The 14,062-nt window shown below is 37.2% G+C and overlaps 1 protein-coding gene across 2 annotated transcripts in view; it reads left to right on the top strand.

Annotated features, from left to right (window-relative positions):
- Window positions 1-14,062, top strand: part of EFR3A (EFR3 homolog A) — a 98,411-nt gene that overhangs the window by 58,727 nt on the left and 25,622 nt on the right. For both annotated transcript variants that reach the window (XM_056106602.1, XM_056106639.1), the window contains 4 exons: window positions 398-565; window positions 4,722-4,836; window positions 5,968-6,019; window positions 7,857-8,029. In XM_056106602.1, coding sequence (XP_055962577.1) covers window positions 398-565; window positions 4,722-4,836; window positions 5,968-6,019; window positions 7,857-8,029 — 508 coding nt within the window. The remainder of the gene's footprint in view (window positions 1-397; window positions 566-4,721; window positions 4,837-5,967; window positions 6,020-7,856; window positions 8,030-14,062) is intronic.

Raw genomic sequence — 14,062 nt, 5'->3', positions numbered from 1 at the left:
TACACTCAAGATAATTTCCTACACTTTGCGTTATATTTTCATGACAGGAATTTTTACAAAACAGTAAATTTTCCTAATACATTTTGTTTTGAATAGGAAAGACTAGGTCGATTGAAAAAGTTTTGGGAAATTGATGCATTAATAGAAATGTTGTACTCTGTCATGTATAGCATAGATTCAAATAGTCAGTTACTTACTGATGCCTAGTAAATGTGTGTTGAAATAACCAGGAGACTGCCTTGTCCAGGGGTTTTGAAATACTATGAGCTATATTTGGTTATTTCATTGTTTCAAGCAACTGAGAAAATGTCTGAAATATTTATGGAGAATTGTGAGAACTGATTTGAGTTCATAGCACTTGTGAAGCATGCATGTTTACATCAGCATTTCTCTGCAGGACCCACAGTGCTGGAAGTCTTTAATACTCTGCTGAAGCATTTGCGCCTCAGTGTTGAATTTGAAGCAAATGACTTACAGGAGGGAGCTGTGGGCAGAGCCAACATAAACACAAGTTCCAGAGATAATGATGAAAAGATTGTGCAGAATGCTATCATCCAGACAATTGGTGAGTCCATTTGACTTTTGAAAACTGTCCCTTAAAAGTAGTGATAAAAAATGCTCTAGAGTGACGTTCGTTCTCAATTCAATCAGCTAAATCAGTGGCTGAATAAATAGCAGTACTCCTACATTTAAAAAAAATGCTCTACAGAAAGTACTTGAATCTTTTGGAACATTAATCAGAGCTGAATGATTGCTTCAGCATTTTAAGTTTCTGTTTGGGAGCCTGAGTCCTAATACAGCAAGTGGGGTGCTTGCCTTGCGTGCGGCCAGCCAGAGTTCCCCAGCACCCCATACACTCCCCCAAACCTGCCAACGGGTGATACCTGAAACCTTGGCAAGGAGTAAACCCTGAACACTGCCAGGTGTGGCCCAAAGAGATAAAAGATTTTTAAAAGTGTATATTTGAAAAAATAAATCAGAGATGACGACAAAATATTATTAACAACAGATGAATCTGGGTGAAGAGTGTACTCTTCACCCAGATTCATCTATTGTTAGTATTTTTTTATGTTGATTAATTATAGTTTTTTTTAAATTTTATTGAATCACTGTAGCATAGTTATAAGCTTTCATGTTTGGGTTACAGTCATACAATGGTCAAACACCCATCCCTCCACCAGTGCAATCTATCTGTCCCATGTATCTACTGTCCTTTGGTGTCAGCCTCACGTTATGTTGTTTTATGCTCCCCAAATGAGTGCAGTCCTTCTTTGTCTGTCCCTCTCTTTTGACTCATTTCACTGAGCGTGATACTCTCCATGTCTATCCATTTATAAGCAAAGTTCATGACTTCATCTCTCCTGACAGCTGCATAGTATTCCATTGTGTAGATGTACCAAAGTTTCTTTAACCAGTCATCTGTTCTAGGGCACGTGGGTTGTTTCCAGATTTTGGCTGTTGTGAACAGTGCTTCAATGAACACATAGGTACAGGTGTCATTTCTACTGTGCCTTTTTGTATCCTTGGGATATATTCCCAGAAGTGGTATTGCAGGGTCATATGGAAGCTCAATTTCTCGTTTTTGAAGGACTGTCCATATTGTTTTTCCAGAAAGGCTGGACAAGTGGGCATTCCCACCAACAGTGAAAGTGTCCCTTTTTCCCCACATCCACGCCAGCACTGGTTGCTTTTGTTCTTTTGAATGTGTGCCAGTCTCTGTGGTGTGAGATGATATCTCATTGTTGTTTTGATTTGCATCTCCCTTATGGCTAGCAATGTGGAACATTTTTTCATGTGCCTTTTTGCCATTTGTATTTCTTTTTTGAAGAAACTCCTGCTCATTTCTTCTCCCCATTTTTTGATGGGATTGGAGGTTTTTTCTTGTACAATTCTACTAGTGTCTTGTATATCCTGGATATTTATCCCTTATCAGATGGGTATTGGGTAAATATTCTTTCCCTTTCTGTATTTTGTTGGCTCTTTCTGTATTTTGTTGACTGTTTCTTTTGAAGTGCAGAAGCTTCTTAGTTTGATGTAGTCCCATTTGTTTATGTTAGCTTCTACTTGCATGGTCAGTGCTGTTTCATCATTAAAGATGTTTTTAGCTTCAGTGTCGTGGAGAGTTCTGCCTACGTTTTCCTCTATGTACCTTATGGATTCATTTCTGATATTGAGGTCTTTAATCCACTTTGATCTGACTTTTGTGCCTGGCATTAGACAGAGGTCAGAGTTCACATTTTTTGCAGGTAGCTATCTAGTTTTCCCAGCACCACTTGTTGAAGAGGCTTTCCTTGTTCCACTTCACATTTCTTGCTCCTTTGACAAAGATTAAGTAGTCATATATTTTGGCGTCTGTGACAGAATATTCGACTCTGTTCCATTGGTCTGCAGGTCTGTTTCTAGCCCAGTACCATGTTTTCTTAATTGCTACTGCTTTGTAGTAGAGTTTGAAGTTGGGGAGGGTGATGCCACCTATCTTCTTTCCCCCAAGGTTTGTTTTAGCTATCCGTGGGAGTTATTGTTCCATATGAATTTCAGGAGTGTTTTGTCTATTTCTTTGAAAAATGTCATGGGTATGGGTATCCTGATAGAGACCACATTGAATTTGTATAGTGCTTTGGGCAGTATTGCCATTTTGATAATGTTAAACCTTCCTATCCATGAGCAGGGGATGTGTCTCCATTTCCTAGTGTCCTCTTTTATTTCTTGAAGTAGTGTTTTGTATATTGTTAATATTTTATGCTTTGTATTTTGTCATTGCTATGAATGCTTGTGTTCTCCCTGTTTGTGTATATGCATGTATTTGTATATTTACGTATATGCATATACATGTATAGGTACATTTACCTCAAACCACAGGATAGTAAATGCACATATACGTTATGGTTCTTTGCCATGGTGTATTTTTCCAAAGAATGTAGATTTTTAGTAAGTGACCAGAGTAGTTATTAATTATCAGTAGCAGGAAATTTAAAAATTATATAGTACCTTTATAAATACATCTCCCGTATCTCCAGTTTTCTCATTTGGTCTAATATTGTCACTTACGGTATGTATTTCATTAGGTTCAGGATTCAGTCTAGGATGATGAATTAAGTCATAATATTTTCTGCTTTCTTTTTTATGAATCTTATCTATTATAAAAGATCATTCTCCCCCCCTTTTTTACTAGTAGACACCTTCTCCTTTTTTATTTATTAGAAAGGTCCTCATTTGGGTTTGTATGGCACTTTTTTGTGGTCTAATTTATGTTGTGCATTTCTGCTGAATAGTATGTATGTATGTATATATGTAGGAATGCAGGTATTTTTTATGGATCTGAGCGTACACATATGTATTTTATGCTTTATAATTTTTCTATCTCCTTTATTAAATATTGCTACTATTACTGATACTCAAATTGTCCTACATTTGGTTAATGGCCATGTCTTCCATAGTCTGTGTTTTGGTAGTATCCTCTCTTACTTTTGAGTAGTACCTTACAAGTATAAGCTGTTACAATCATTTCTCCGAAGGAGCCACAGTTCTGTTTAAAATTCAGTCAACAAATATTTGGACACTGATGCCTTGGGCTCCAATTTGCATATTCTACTTTGAATTATAGCCCAATGATTTAAGTACAGAGGGTAAAGAACCTTCTTTAAAGTACAAGCATGCTCTAGAATGATAAATTTTATATGGATTGAGTCATGTTAAAATCAAGAGATTATTGATTGCTGACTATGAGATAATGCGAAATCACTTTGATTCAATCAAAATGACAGGCAATTTGAGTTTATATAAATATTTTTAAATTTTAATAATAGAAGCCAAGTAGTTAATTTCATAGAATAATTTACTCTTAAATATTTGAAATCTAGGTTTCTGTAATGGTTATGTTGCATTTTAAGACACGTGCAAAATTGCCATCATGATCATTCTCACTGAGTAACTGATAAGTAAATGTTGTGTGGCTTTTAAAACCAGGAATTCAGTAGTCAGAATCTACCGCGTATAAGTTTAAAATAAACACAAAACCCAAGATTTGTGAGGAATAAAAGTTACTTTTTATATCAAATGAGTTATGTATAAATTATGTATATGTATGTACACAGATGTACATATGTAATCAACCCACAGGATTAGATTATAAACCCTGATTTATTTTAATGACATTCAAAACATTTCAACTATCAGAGAAACCAAAGTAGTTATCTAATTATTGATTTCCTTGATGGACTAAGTACATCTAATTATTGACTTCCTTACTAAAATAAGAATTTAGGCCCATAGAATCTGAACTAGATTTTATAATTGAAATACTACCAAAGGAGTTTTTGTGCCTTGCCTGAAATTCCAGTCAACTAAAATTATACTAGTTTGCCACCTAAATATCTTTTAAAATGCAGATATTTATTTTATATAAATATTTTGTATTATTTTGTATCATTTTATACACTTTTGTGTAAGTGTATAGTAAGTGTGTGTAATAATTGTGTAAAATAAGATGTATTTTGTGTATACATCTCATTGTATCTGATTAAGTTATTTTAACAAATGAAACTACATTTAATTCTTCAGATGTAATTTCTTACATGTAATGCTAAAGAATTGCATGTCGTTTAAACACCACATTGGTTATCACATATTGAAACCTGTGGTTAAAAATAAAATTTTAAATGAGAAAAATAGGCTTTTCAATTTGTACTGTTTGTCATTTTTTTGTCTTAATATTTCAATAGGATTTTTTGGCAGCAACCTACCCGATTATCAGAGGTCAGAAATCATGATGTTCATTATGGGCAAAGTACCTGTTTTTGGAACAACGACCCATACTTTGGATATTAGCCAACTCGGGTATGCATATATAATTTTCAGCTTTGCAGATTAGAAGTTTGAATTCAACTTTGGGTTAAATTTTACGTTTTGATGGAATCTGAAAATCTAGCAAATATTTTTCAAAACCGTTGGCATGTTTGTTTTATGGCATTACGTTATTGAACAAAAGTGTCAGCATTATATACCTTGAGAGTAAATTTCCAGATTAATAAAGCTTCATATTTTCTGTCTTATATTTATTTACTAAGTAGCTGTTTTGTTTAATCTAGAGACATTGTTTGTACACATATACAAAAACATTCTTTCAAATTGCAAACCCTGTATTTATTCATTTTTATTGATCAAGGTTCTTTGTTTCGTAGTACTGTCAATGATGGTTTTTCATGCACCTAATTCCAGCATGGAACTCATGATGTGGACCCATCACCAATGTACCTTCCTCCCTCCCTTAAGTAGACTGTAATAGTCTTTCCTTTCCCAAACACCCCTCTCTCACCCCCTCCCCACCTTAATCAGGTGGATCAGTTCTCCTCTTGCACAAACATATTTTGGTTAGCACTTTATCCTGTGCATAAATTTTTAAATTTATGCTGTTGTAGGCATTTTAATCTAGAATTCTGGAACTGAAAGTTTTTTAAAGATCATATATTTTATTTTGATCCTTATTTTAATCATTTGATTTGCTTTGATAACATCCTGGAGATTTAGTTTGTATTTTTTTGTTGTTGTTGTTAATTGAACAAGGAAATGGACTTTTTGATTTAAATGTATTTCTTGTGCATTACATGAGTTTTTTCATGTGTTCTTTTTTGAATCATTTTTGTTTATTGATGTATATTAAATTGATACCAATTTTATATGTATTGAATATATTCTCCAACTGTAGTGACTGTAGTATTTGTTTATGCATTGATGATTTAATTTTCACGTCATGTTAATACAAATTTTTTTCAGAATCATTTTTTAAATTTTTTCACATAATTCTTTAATTTGAAATTTACTTGGAAGTTTAAAATGAGGCATCACCTTAGCTAGATTAAAAATAAAATTTATTTAGCCCATATTTAAACGGTTTTAGAATTAGTAATTGACTGAGATAATAATCTTTAATTACTATTAAAGGGAATACTAATACTTTGTATATTTTAGGGACTTGGGAACCAGACGGATTCAGATAATGTTGCTGAGATCTTTACTTATGGTAAGGTATTTTAGACGGGGGAAGAATATTCTCAAATTATTGGAAAGATAAAGAGTCACTTTGCATTAGAATCTGCTCTTTTTATATTGTAAGATACAATTTTTTATGATTAGTCTTTTTGGGGGGTATATATTTAAATACTATGCTTTTATTACATCGTCATTTTTATTTTCATTATTCTTAATTTTTTTTTATTTGACCGGCACAGTGATGAAATGGAGAAAGGGCAGAATATATTGTTTCATAGATGAAGATGTAAGTTTCAGAGACTTTCAAGTGGTTTAAGTTTATTTGAGCGAATGAAACAAATTTGAATTTGAAACTGTGGTTTTTATATTTCATGCAATTTCTTTCATTTGCTAACCAAATACTGGTTTATTTTGAAAAAATATATGACTGAACAGGAAGAACACAGCTAAAATACAAGTTCCTGTAACTACTTTGTAATAATGTAGGCATTTTTCATTGAACTATATCTCACATAATTTCGAGAACAGAATCAGAGGGATTTAGTTGGAATATGTGTCCCTTTCCAAGTCATTGTCTACAGAGTTATTCTGGATCTTCATTGCACATTTTTGTACATATTGTACATTTGGTCTTCTTAAAAAATTATAATTCAGAGGATAATTGCAGGAACACTTTAGGTTTTATTTTTTATGGTGCTTGTAAGAAGTTTTAATTGCTAGCATATCTAGATTTATCAATTCTTCCCTATGTGCTTTCTGTATTTTTATTTATATCTTGCTTAAGAAGTGTTTCCCGGGCTGGAGAGATAGCACAGCAGGGAGGGCATTTGCCTTGCACGCGGCCGACCCGGGTTCGATTCCCAGCATCCCATATGGTCCCCTGAGCACCGCCAGGAGTAACTCCTGAGTACAGAGCCAGGAGTAACCCCTGTGCATCGCTAGGTGTGACCCAAAAAGCAAAAAAAAAAAGTGTTTCCCTATTTTAATGATAGAAGCACATTTGTTATATTTCCTTCAGCAGCTTGTAATACTTTGCTATTCACATTTAGAGCCTTGTTCTGAAGTTTATTTTTGTATATAATATATGAGAAATAGATGTATTTTTAGATTTTACTAGGTCGATCGTCCCATCAATTACCCATCAGTTATAAAATCATAAAGGTGAAAATCACACTTATAAGATCATCTCTATTTTTTTAAGTTCCCAAATATAAATGTCAAATGTTCTTCATAGGCTTATAATCTTGAATTAACCTCCTGAAATGTTATTGGGTCCTAAATCCTTTTTCTAAAGTTCCTTGAGCAAACCATCTTGCTTCTCATCCTAAATGTACCATATAACCAACTGAATGGATATCCATGTGGTATGGTTAGTGTTAGTATTTAAGTATATATTTTAAATCTTGAAATTTAGAGGAAAGGGATGCAGACTTAACAGGGTAGCAAAGAACTGCTTTCCAAAATGAATATGTATTCCAGTTATCTAAACTGCAACCTAATTTCCTTGTATCCATTTGGTAATAATTACATATCCCATAAATTATTTCTCTAAGTCTCAGGCTTCTCTTATAAAGTGGGAATATGCTCATGTCTACTTTACAGGCTAAACAGTGCACTTGTAGTATTTAGGAACATGTCTGGTATGTGGTAATTTTCTTCAATAATTACTTTGGTTCTATGAATTAATTTTTTCTTTTTTGTAAATTTGGTAAAATCCACATCACCTTAAAAATCTCTTGTTTATGTTCAGTCTTATGTTCATACTTGCTATTTCCTTCAGTTTATGACTATTCTATAACAATTTGAGAATTTTACCAAAGAATTCCTTAAAAATTTTTTTTTTGTTATTTTCTCTTCCCTGGTGGCAGGTAACCTCTGGATACAAAGCAAAAACAATTGTTACTGCATTGCCTGGGTCTTTTCTGGATCCTTTGTTATCACAGTCACTTATGGAAGACTATGAACTAAGACAGTTAGTATTGGAAGTGATGCACAATCTCATGGATCGCCATGACAACAGAGCAAAGCTTCGCGGGATCAGGTACTATGCTATTTTAACATAGGCAGAATGATAATATTTTGAAACTTCTGTATGATATACTCTTTAGAGTAATTTTTTTTTTTCCCCCTTTATTTTATTTTATTTTTTTTAAAGTTGTAGATTTACAATTTTTTGTGCTTTGGTTTCAATTATACAATGATCAGATACCCATCCCTCCACCAGTGCCCATTTTCCACCACCATGGATAATATCCCTCCCACCCCCATCCCCCCATCCCCCCGTCTCTGTGGCAGGGCAATCCCCTGTGTTCTCTCTCTCCTTTTGGGTGTTGTGGTCTGCAAAAGAGGCATTGGGTGGCAAACATGTTCAGTCCATAGTCTACTTTCGACATGCATCTCCCCTCCTGGGAGGATCCTCCAAACATCCTTTATTTGGTGGTCCCTTCTCTATCTGAATAGCCCTTTCCTCTAGGATACCCGGCTGGCCTCTAAGTTATGGAGTAATCCTCCTGGTGCTGATCTCAGCTATTCTTGGGTATTAATCTCATACTTTGTTACTTTATATCCCCCAGATGAATGCAATCTTTCTATGTCTATCCCTCTCTTTCTGACTCATTTCGCTTAGCATGATACTTTCCATATTGTACCACTTGTATGTAAATTTCATGACTTCATCTTTTCTAAGAGCTACATAGTACTCCATTGTGTAGATGTACCAAAGTTTCTTTAACCAGTCATCTGTTCTTGGGCATTCAGGTTTCTTCCAGTTTCTGGCTATTGTAAAGAGGGCTGCAATGAACAAACAAGTGCAGATGTCACTTCGACTATACATTTTTGCCTCTCTGGGATATATTCCCAGGAGTGGTATTGCTGGGTCAAATGGGAGCTCAATTTCTAATTTTTTGAGAATCGTCCATACTGTTTTCCAGAAGGGCTGAACCAGTGGACATTCCCACCAACAGTGAAGGAGTGTCCCTTTCTCGCCACATCCACGCCAGCATCGGTTGCTTTTGTTCTTTTGAATGTGGGCCAGTCTCTGAGGTGTGAGATGGTATCTCATTGTGGTTTTGATCTGCATCTCCCTGATGATTAATGATGTAGAGCATTTTCTCATGTGCTTTTTTGCCATTCGGATTTCTTCTTTGAGAAAGTTTCTGTTCATTTCATTGCCCCATTTTTGGATGGGGTTGGATGTTTTCTTCTTGTGGAGTTTAACCAGTATTTTGTATATCCTGGATATCAACCCCTTGTCAGATGTGTATTCGGTGAATATCCTTTCCCATTCTGTAGACTGTCTTTGTATTTTGGTCACTGTTTCTTTGGAGGTGCAGAAGCTTCTTAGTTTAAGATAGTCCCATTTATCTATCTCTGTTTTCACTTGCTCGGCCAGTGGCGTGGCATCTTTGAAGATACCATTAGCTTCAATGTCATGGAGGGTTTTGCCAACTTTATCTTCAATGTACCTTATGGTTTCTGGTCTGATGTTGAGGTCTTTAATCCATTTTGATCTTACCTTTGTACATGGTGTTAGGCAGAGTTCTGAGCCTATTTTTTTGCATGTAGCCGTCCAGTGATGCCAACACAATTTATTAAAGAGGCTTTCCTTACTCCACTTCACATTACTTGCACCTTTATCAAAGATTAGATGAGCATATGATTGAGGAGAGATGTCAGTGTATTCAACCCTGTTCCATTGGTCTGCAGTTCTGCCTTTGTTCCAGTACCATGCTGTTTTAATTATTACTGCTTTGTAGTACAATTTGAAGTTCGGGAGGTTGATTCCTCCCATTTTCTTTTTCCCAAGAATTGCTTTAGCTATTCGTGGGGGCTTATTGTTCCATATAAATTTCAAGAGTGTTTGCTCCATTTCTTTGAAGAATGTCATGGGTATCCTTATAGGGATTGCATTGAATTTATACAATGCTTTCGGTAGTATTGCCATTTTGACAATGTTAAGTCTCCCGACCCATGAGCAGGGGATATCTTTCCATTTCCTCATGTCCTCTTTTATTTCCTGAAGTAGCGTTTTGTAGTTTTCTTTGTACAGGTCCTTTACTTCCTTAGTTAAGCTGATTCCTAGGTACTTGATTTTCTGGGGCACAATTGTGAAAGGGATTGTTTTTTTCATGTTGCTTTCTTCTCTCTCACTGTTTGCGTATAGGAAAGCCATGGACTTTTGGGTATTGATTTTATAACCTGCAACTTTACTATACGAGTCTATTGTTTCTAAGAGTTTTTTGGTGAAAGTTATTGGGTTCTCTAAGTAGAGTATCATATCATCTGCGAATAGTGAGAGCTTGATTTCTTCCTTTCCTACCTGAATGCCCTTAATATCTTTTTCCTGCCTAATCGCTATTGCAAGTACTTCCAGTACTATATTGAACAGCAGTGGAGAGAGTGGGCATCCCTGTCTCGTCCCTGATCTTAGAGGGAAGGCTCTCAGTTTTTCCCCATTGAGGATGATGCTTGCTGTAGGCTTGTGGTAGATGGCTTTAATTATGTTGAGGAAGGTCCCCTCTATACCCATTTTGGCTAGGGTTTTCATCATAAAGGGGTGCTGGATCTTATCAAATGCTTTCTCTGCATCTATTGATATGATCATATGCTTTTTATCTTTTCTTTTGTTGATATGGTGGATTATGTTGATTGATTTCCGAATGTTGAACCATCCTTGCATCCCTGGGATGAATCCTACTTGGTCATGGTGTATGATCTTTTTGATGAGTAGTTGGATTCTATTTGCTAGTAGTTTGTTGAGGATCTTTGCATCTGTGTTCATCAGGGATATCGGCCTGTAATTCTCTTTCTTTGTGGTATCTCTGTCTGCTTTTGGTATCAGTGTGATATTTGCTTCGTAGAAACTGTTTGGAAGTGTTTTTGATATTTCAATTTCGTGGAAAAGCTTAAAGAGTATTGGGAGTAAGTCCTCTTTAAAGATTTGGAAGAATTCACTAGTGAATCCATCCGGGCCAGGACTTTTGTGCTTGGGGAGACTTTTTATTACCATTTCAATTTCCTTGATGGTGATAGGTCTGTTCAGGTATTCCAGGTCTTCTTGGTTCAGCCTTGGGAGTCTGTAGGAGTCTAGGAATTTATCCATTTCCTCGAGGTTTTGATGTTCCGTGGCATAAAGCTTCTCAAAGTACTCCCTGAGGATCCTCTGAATTTCTGTGGTTTCTGTTGTAATGACCCCCTTTTCATTTCTGATTCGGTTTATTAGGGTTTTCTCTCTCCCTTTCTTTGTGAGTTTTGCTAGAGGCTTATCGATCTTGTTAATTTTCTCAAAGAACCAGCTCTTGGTTTCATTGATCTTTCGTATTGTTTTTTGGGTTTCCATCTCGTTAATCTCTGCTCTGAGTTTTATTATTTCCTTTCTCCTGTTCGGGTTGTGCTCCTTTTTTTGGTCCTTCTCCAAGCTCTTAAGCTGTGAGGTTAGGTTACTTATGTGTGCTCGCTCCTCCTTCCTGAGGAATGCTTGTAGAGCTATAAACTTTCCTCTTAACACAGCCTTTGCTGTGTCCCATAAGTTTTGGTAACTCGTGTTCTCATTTTCATTCGTTTCTAGGAATCTTTTGATTTCCTCTTTGATTTCCTGTCTAAGCCACTTGTTGTTCAATAGTGCACTGTTTAATTTCCAGGTTTTTGATTTAGTTTTCTGTTTTTGTGTGTGATTTACTTCTAATTTCAGCGCATTATGGTCTGAGAAGATTGTTGATACAATCTCTACCTTCTTAATTTTATGGAGGCATGTTTTGTGGCTCAGCATGTGGTCTATCTTGGAGAATGTTCCATGTACGCTTGAGAAGAATGTGTATTCAGCTTTTTGTGGATGAAGTGTCCTGTATATATCTACTAAGTCCCTTTCTTCCATTGTTTCCCTCAACTGAAGTATGTCCTTGCTAAGCTTGAGTCTGGTTGATCTATCAAGAGGTGACAAAGCAGTGTTGAAGTCTCCCACTAGTATTGTGTTGCTATTGATGTCTTTTTCCAAATCTATGAGTAGTTGTTTTAAGTACTTTGCTGGTCTCTCATTAGGTGCATATACATTTATTATTGTAAGTTCTTCCTGTTGTACAGATCCTCTGATCAATAAGTAATGGCCTTCACTGTCTCTTATGACCTTCCTCACTCTGAAATCAATGTGGTCTGATATAAGGATGGCTACCCCAGCTTTTTTATGGGAGCTGTTTGCCTGTAGGATTGTTTTCCAGCCTTTGACTCTGAGTCTGTGTTTGCTTTGACTATTGAGATGCGTTTCTTGCAGGCAGCAGAATGTTGGGTTCAATTTTCTAATCCATCCTGCCACTCTATGTCTTTTAATTGGTGCGTTTAGCCCATTGACATTGAGAGAGATTATTGTTATGGGATTTTGTCCCATTGTTATGTTAAAATTGGGTGTATTTGAGGGGCCTTTCTTGCCTTAAAGTAGCCCATTTAGTTGTTCTTGTAACCATGGTTTTGAGTCTATGAAGTTCCTTAGCTGTTGTTTGTCTGTGAAACTGTGTGTTGTTCCTTCTATTATGAATGAGAGTCTTGCTGGGAAAAGTATTTTGGGGGAGGCATTTATTTCATTGAGTTTTTTTACTATGTCCCACCACTGTTTTCGGGCCATGAGGGTTTCATCAGAAAAATCAGCTGTGAATTTTAAGGATGCTCCTTTGTAAGAGATTTCTTTCTTCGATCTTGCTGCTTTCAGAATTTTGTCTCTGTCTAAGGTTTTGGTCATTTTGATCAGAATGTGTCTTGGGGTATTTTTATTCGGATTTCTTCTAGCTGGTACCCTTCGGGCCTCCTGAATGTGGTCACAAGTTTTCTTCAGCTCTGGAAATGTTGTAGCAATGATGTCTTTGACAGTTTCTTCTTCATCGAGGTTTTCTTCCTGTCCCTCTGGGACTCCAATAATTCTTATGTTACCCCTCTTGGCTTCATCACGATCTTCTCTTGCCATCTGTTCCCGAATTGTGAGTCTCTTTTCCATTTTCTGCTCTTTTCGGGAGAGTCTCTGAACTTCATCTTCGAGCTCACTGATTCTGTTCTCAGCCGCTGTTACTCTGCTGCTGAGGCCTTCCACTGAGCTTTTCAATTCGCCTACGAGATTTTTCAGGTCTGACATTTCTGATTGCATTTTCCTCATTTCTGCCTTCAGATCCTCTTGTCTTCTATTGGCATTGCTTTCCATTGTTTCTTTTAATTCCCTAAGCATCCTAAGTAGCTCCCTTCTGAATTCCTTGTCAGAGAGGTTGCCTAACACTACAGTACTGTTGGTGTCATCTGGGCTAGACTCTTCAATATGAATGTTTGGTGGGCTTTTGCGTTGCTTTACCATTGTGAGAGGTGTGGTTTAGTCCTTCACGTTCAGTGTTACTATTCTGCTTGATATGCAGTGTGAGTTAAGATAGGCTTATGAGTTATTGGCAACTATATTTCTAGTGGCTGAGCTAAAATAGAGAAGTTTCCATCTAAGAAGTTAGCTTATGGTTCCTATGGCATATGTAGTGGGAAAATATTTCGCAGCCGCGTTAGCGGCCGCGGCTCCGGAAAGAGTCCCTGGCACTGGGCGAGGAGTTGGGAATGTCTCCTGTTTGGAATTGGAGCCTTTCAGCTTTGTTGCCCAGAGCTGGGCCTCTGTGCCCGTCCCACGCGGCTCAGGGGTTGAAAACCGGCTGTCTCGGGGCTGTTTCTAGCTGCGCGTGCCCAGAGAGGAACCCAGGCCCTTGGGGGCGGGCTGTACCTGTTGGAATTGGAGCCGTTCAGCTTTGTTGCCCAGAGCTGGGCCTCCGTGCCCGTCCCACGCGGCTCAGGGGTTGAAAACCGGCTGTCTCGGGGCTGTTTCTAGCTGCGCGTGCCCAGAGAGGAACCCAGGCCCTTGGGGGCGGGCTGTACCTGTTGGAATTGGAGCCGTTCAGCTTTGTTGCCCAGAGCTGGGCCTCCGTGCCCGTCCCACGTGGCTCAGGGGTTGAAAACCGGCTGTCTCGGGGCTGTTTCTAGCTGCGCGTGCCCAGAGAGGAACCCAGGCCCTTGGGGGCGGGCTGTACCTGTTGGAATTGGAGCCGTTCAGCTTTGTTGCCCAGAG

Source organism: Sorex fumeus, unplaced genomic scaffold (assembly GCF_029834395.1).
Source record: "Sorex fumeus unplaced genomic scaffold, SorFum_2.1 ptg000002l, whole genome shotgun sequence".
NCBI lineage: Eukaryota > Metazoa > Chordata > Mammalia > Eulipotyphla > Soricidae > Sorex > Sorex fumeus.
Note: the sequence above shows the minus strand (reverse complement) of the source record. Positions and strands in the feature narration are given on the sequence as shown.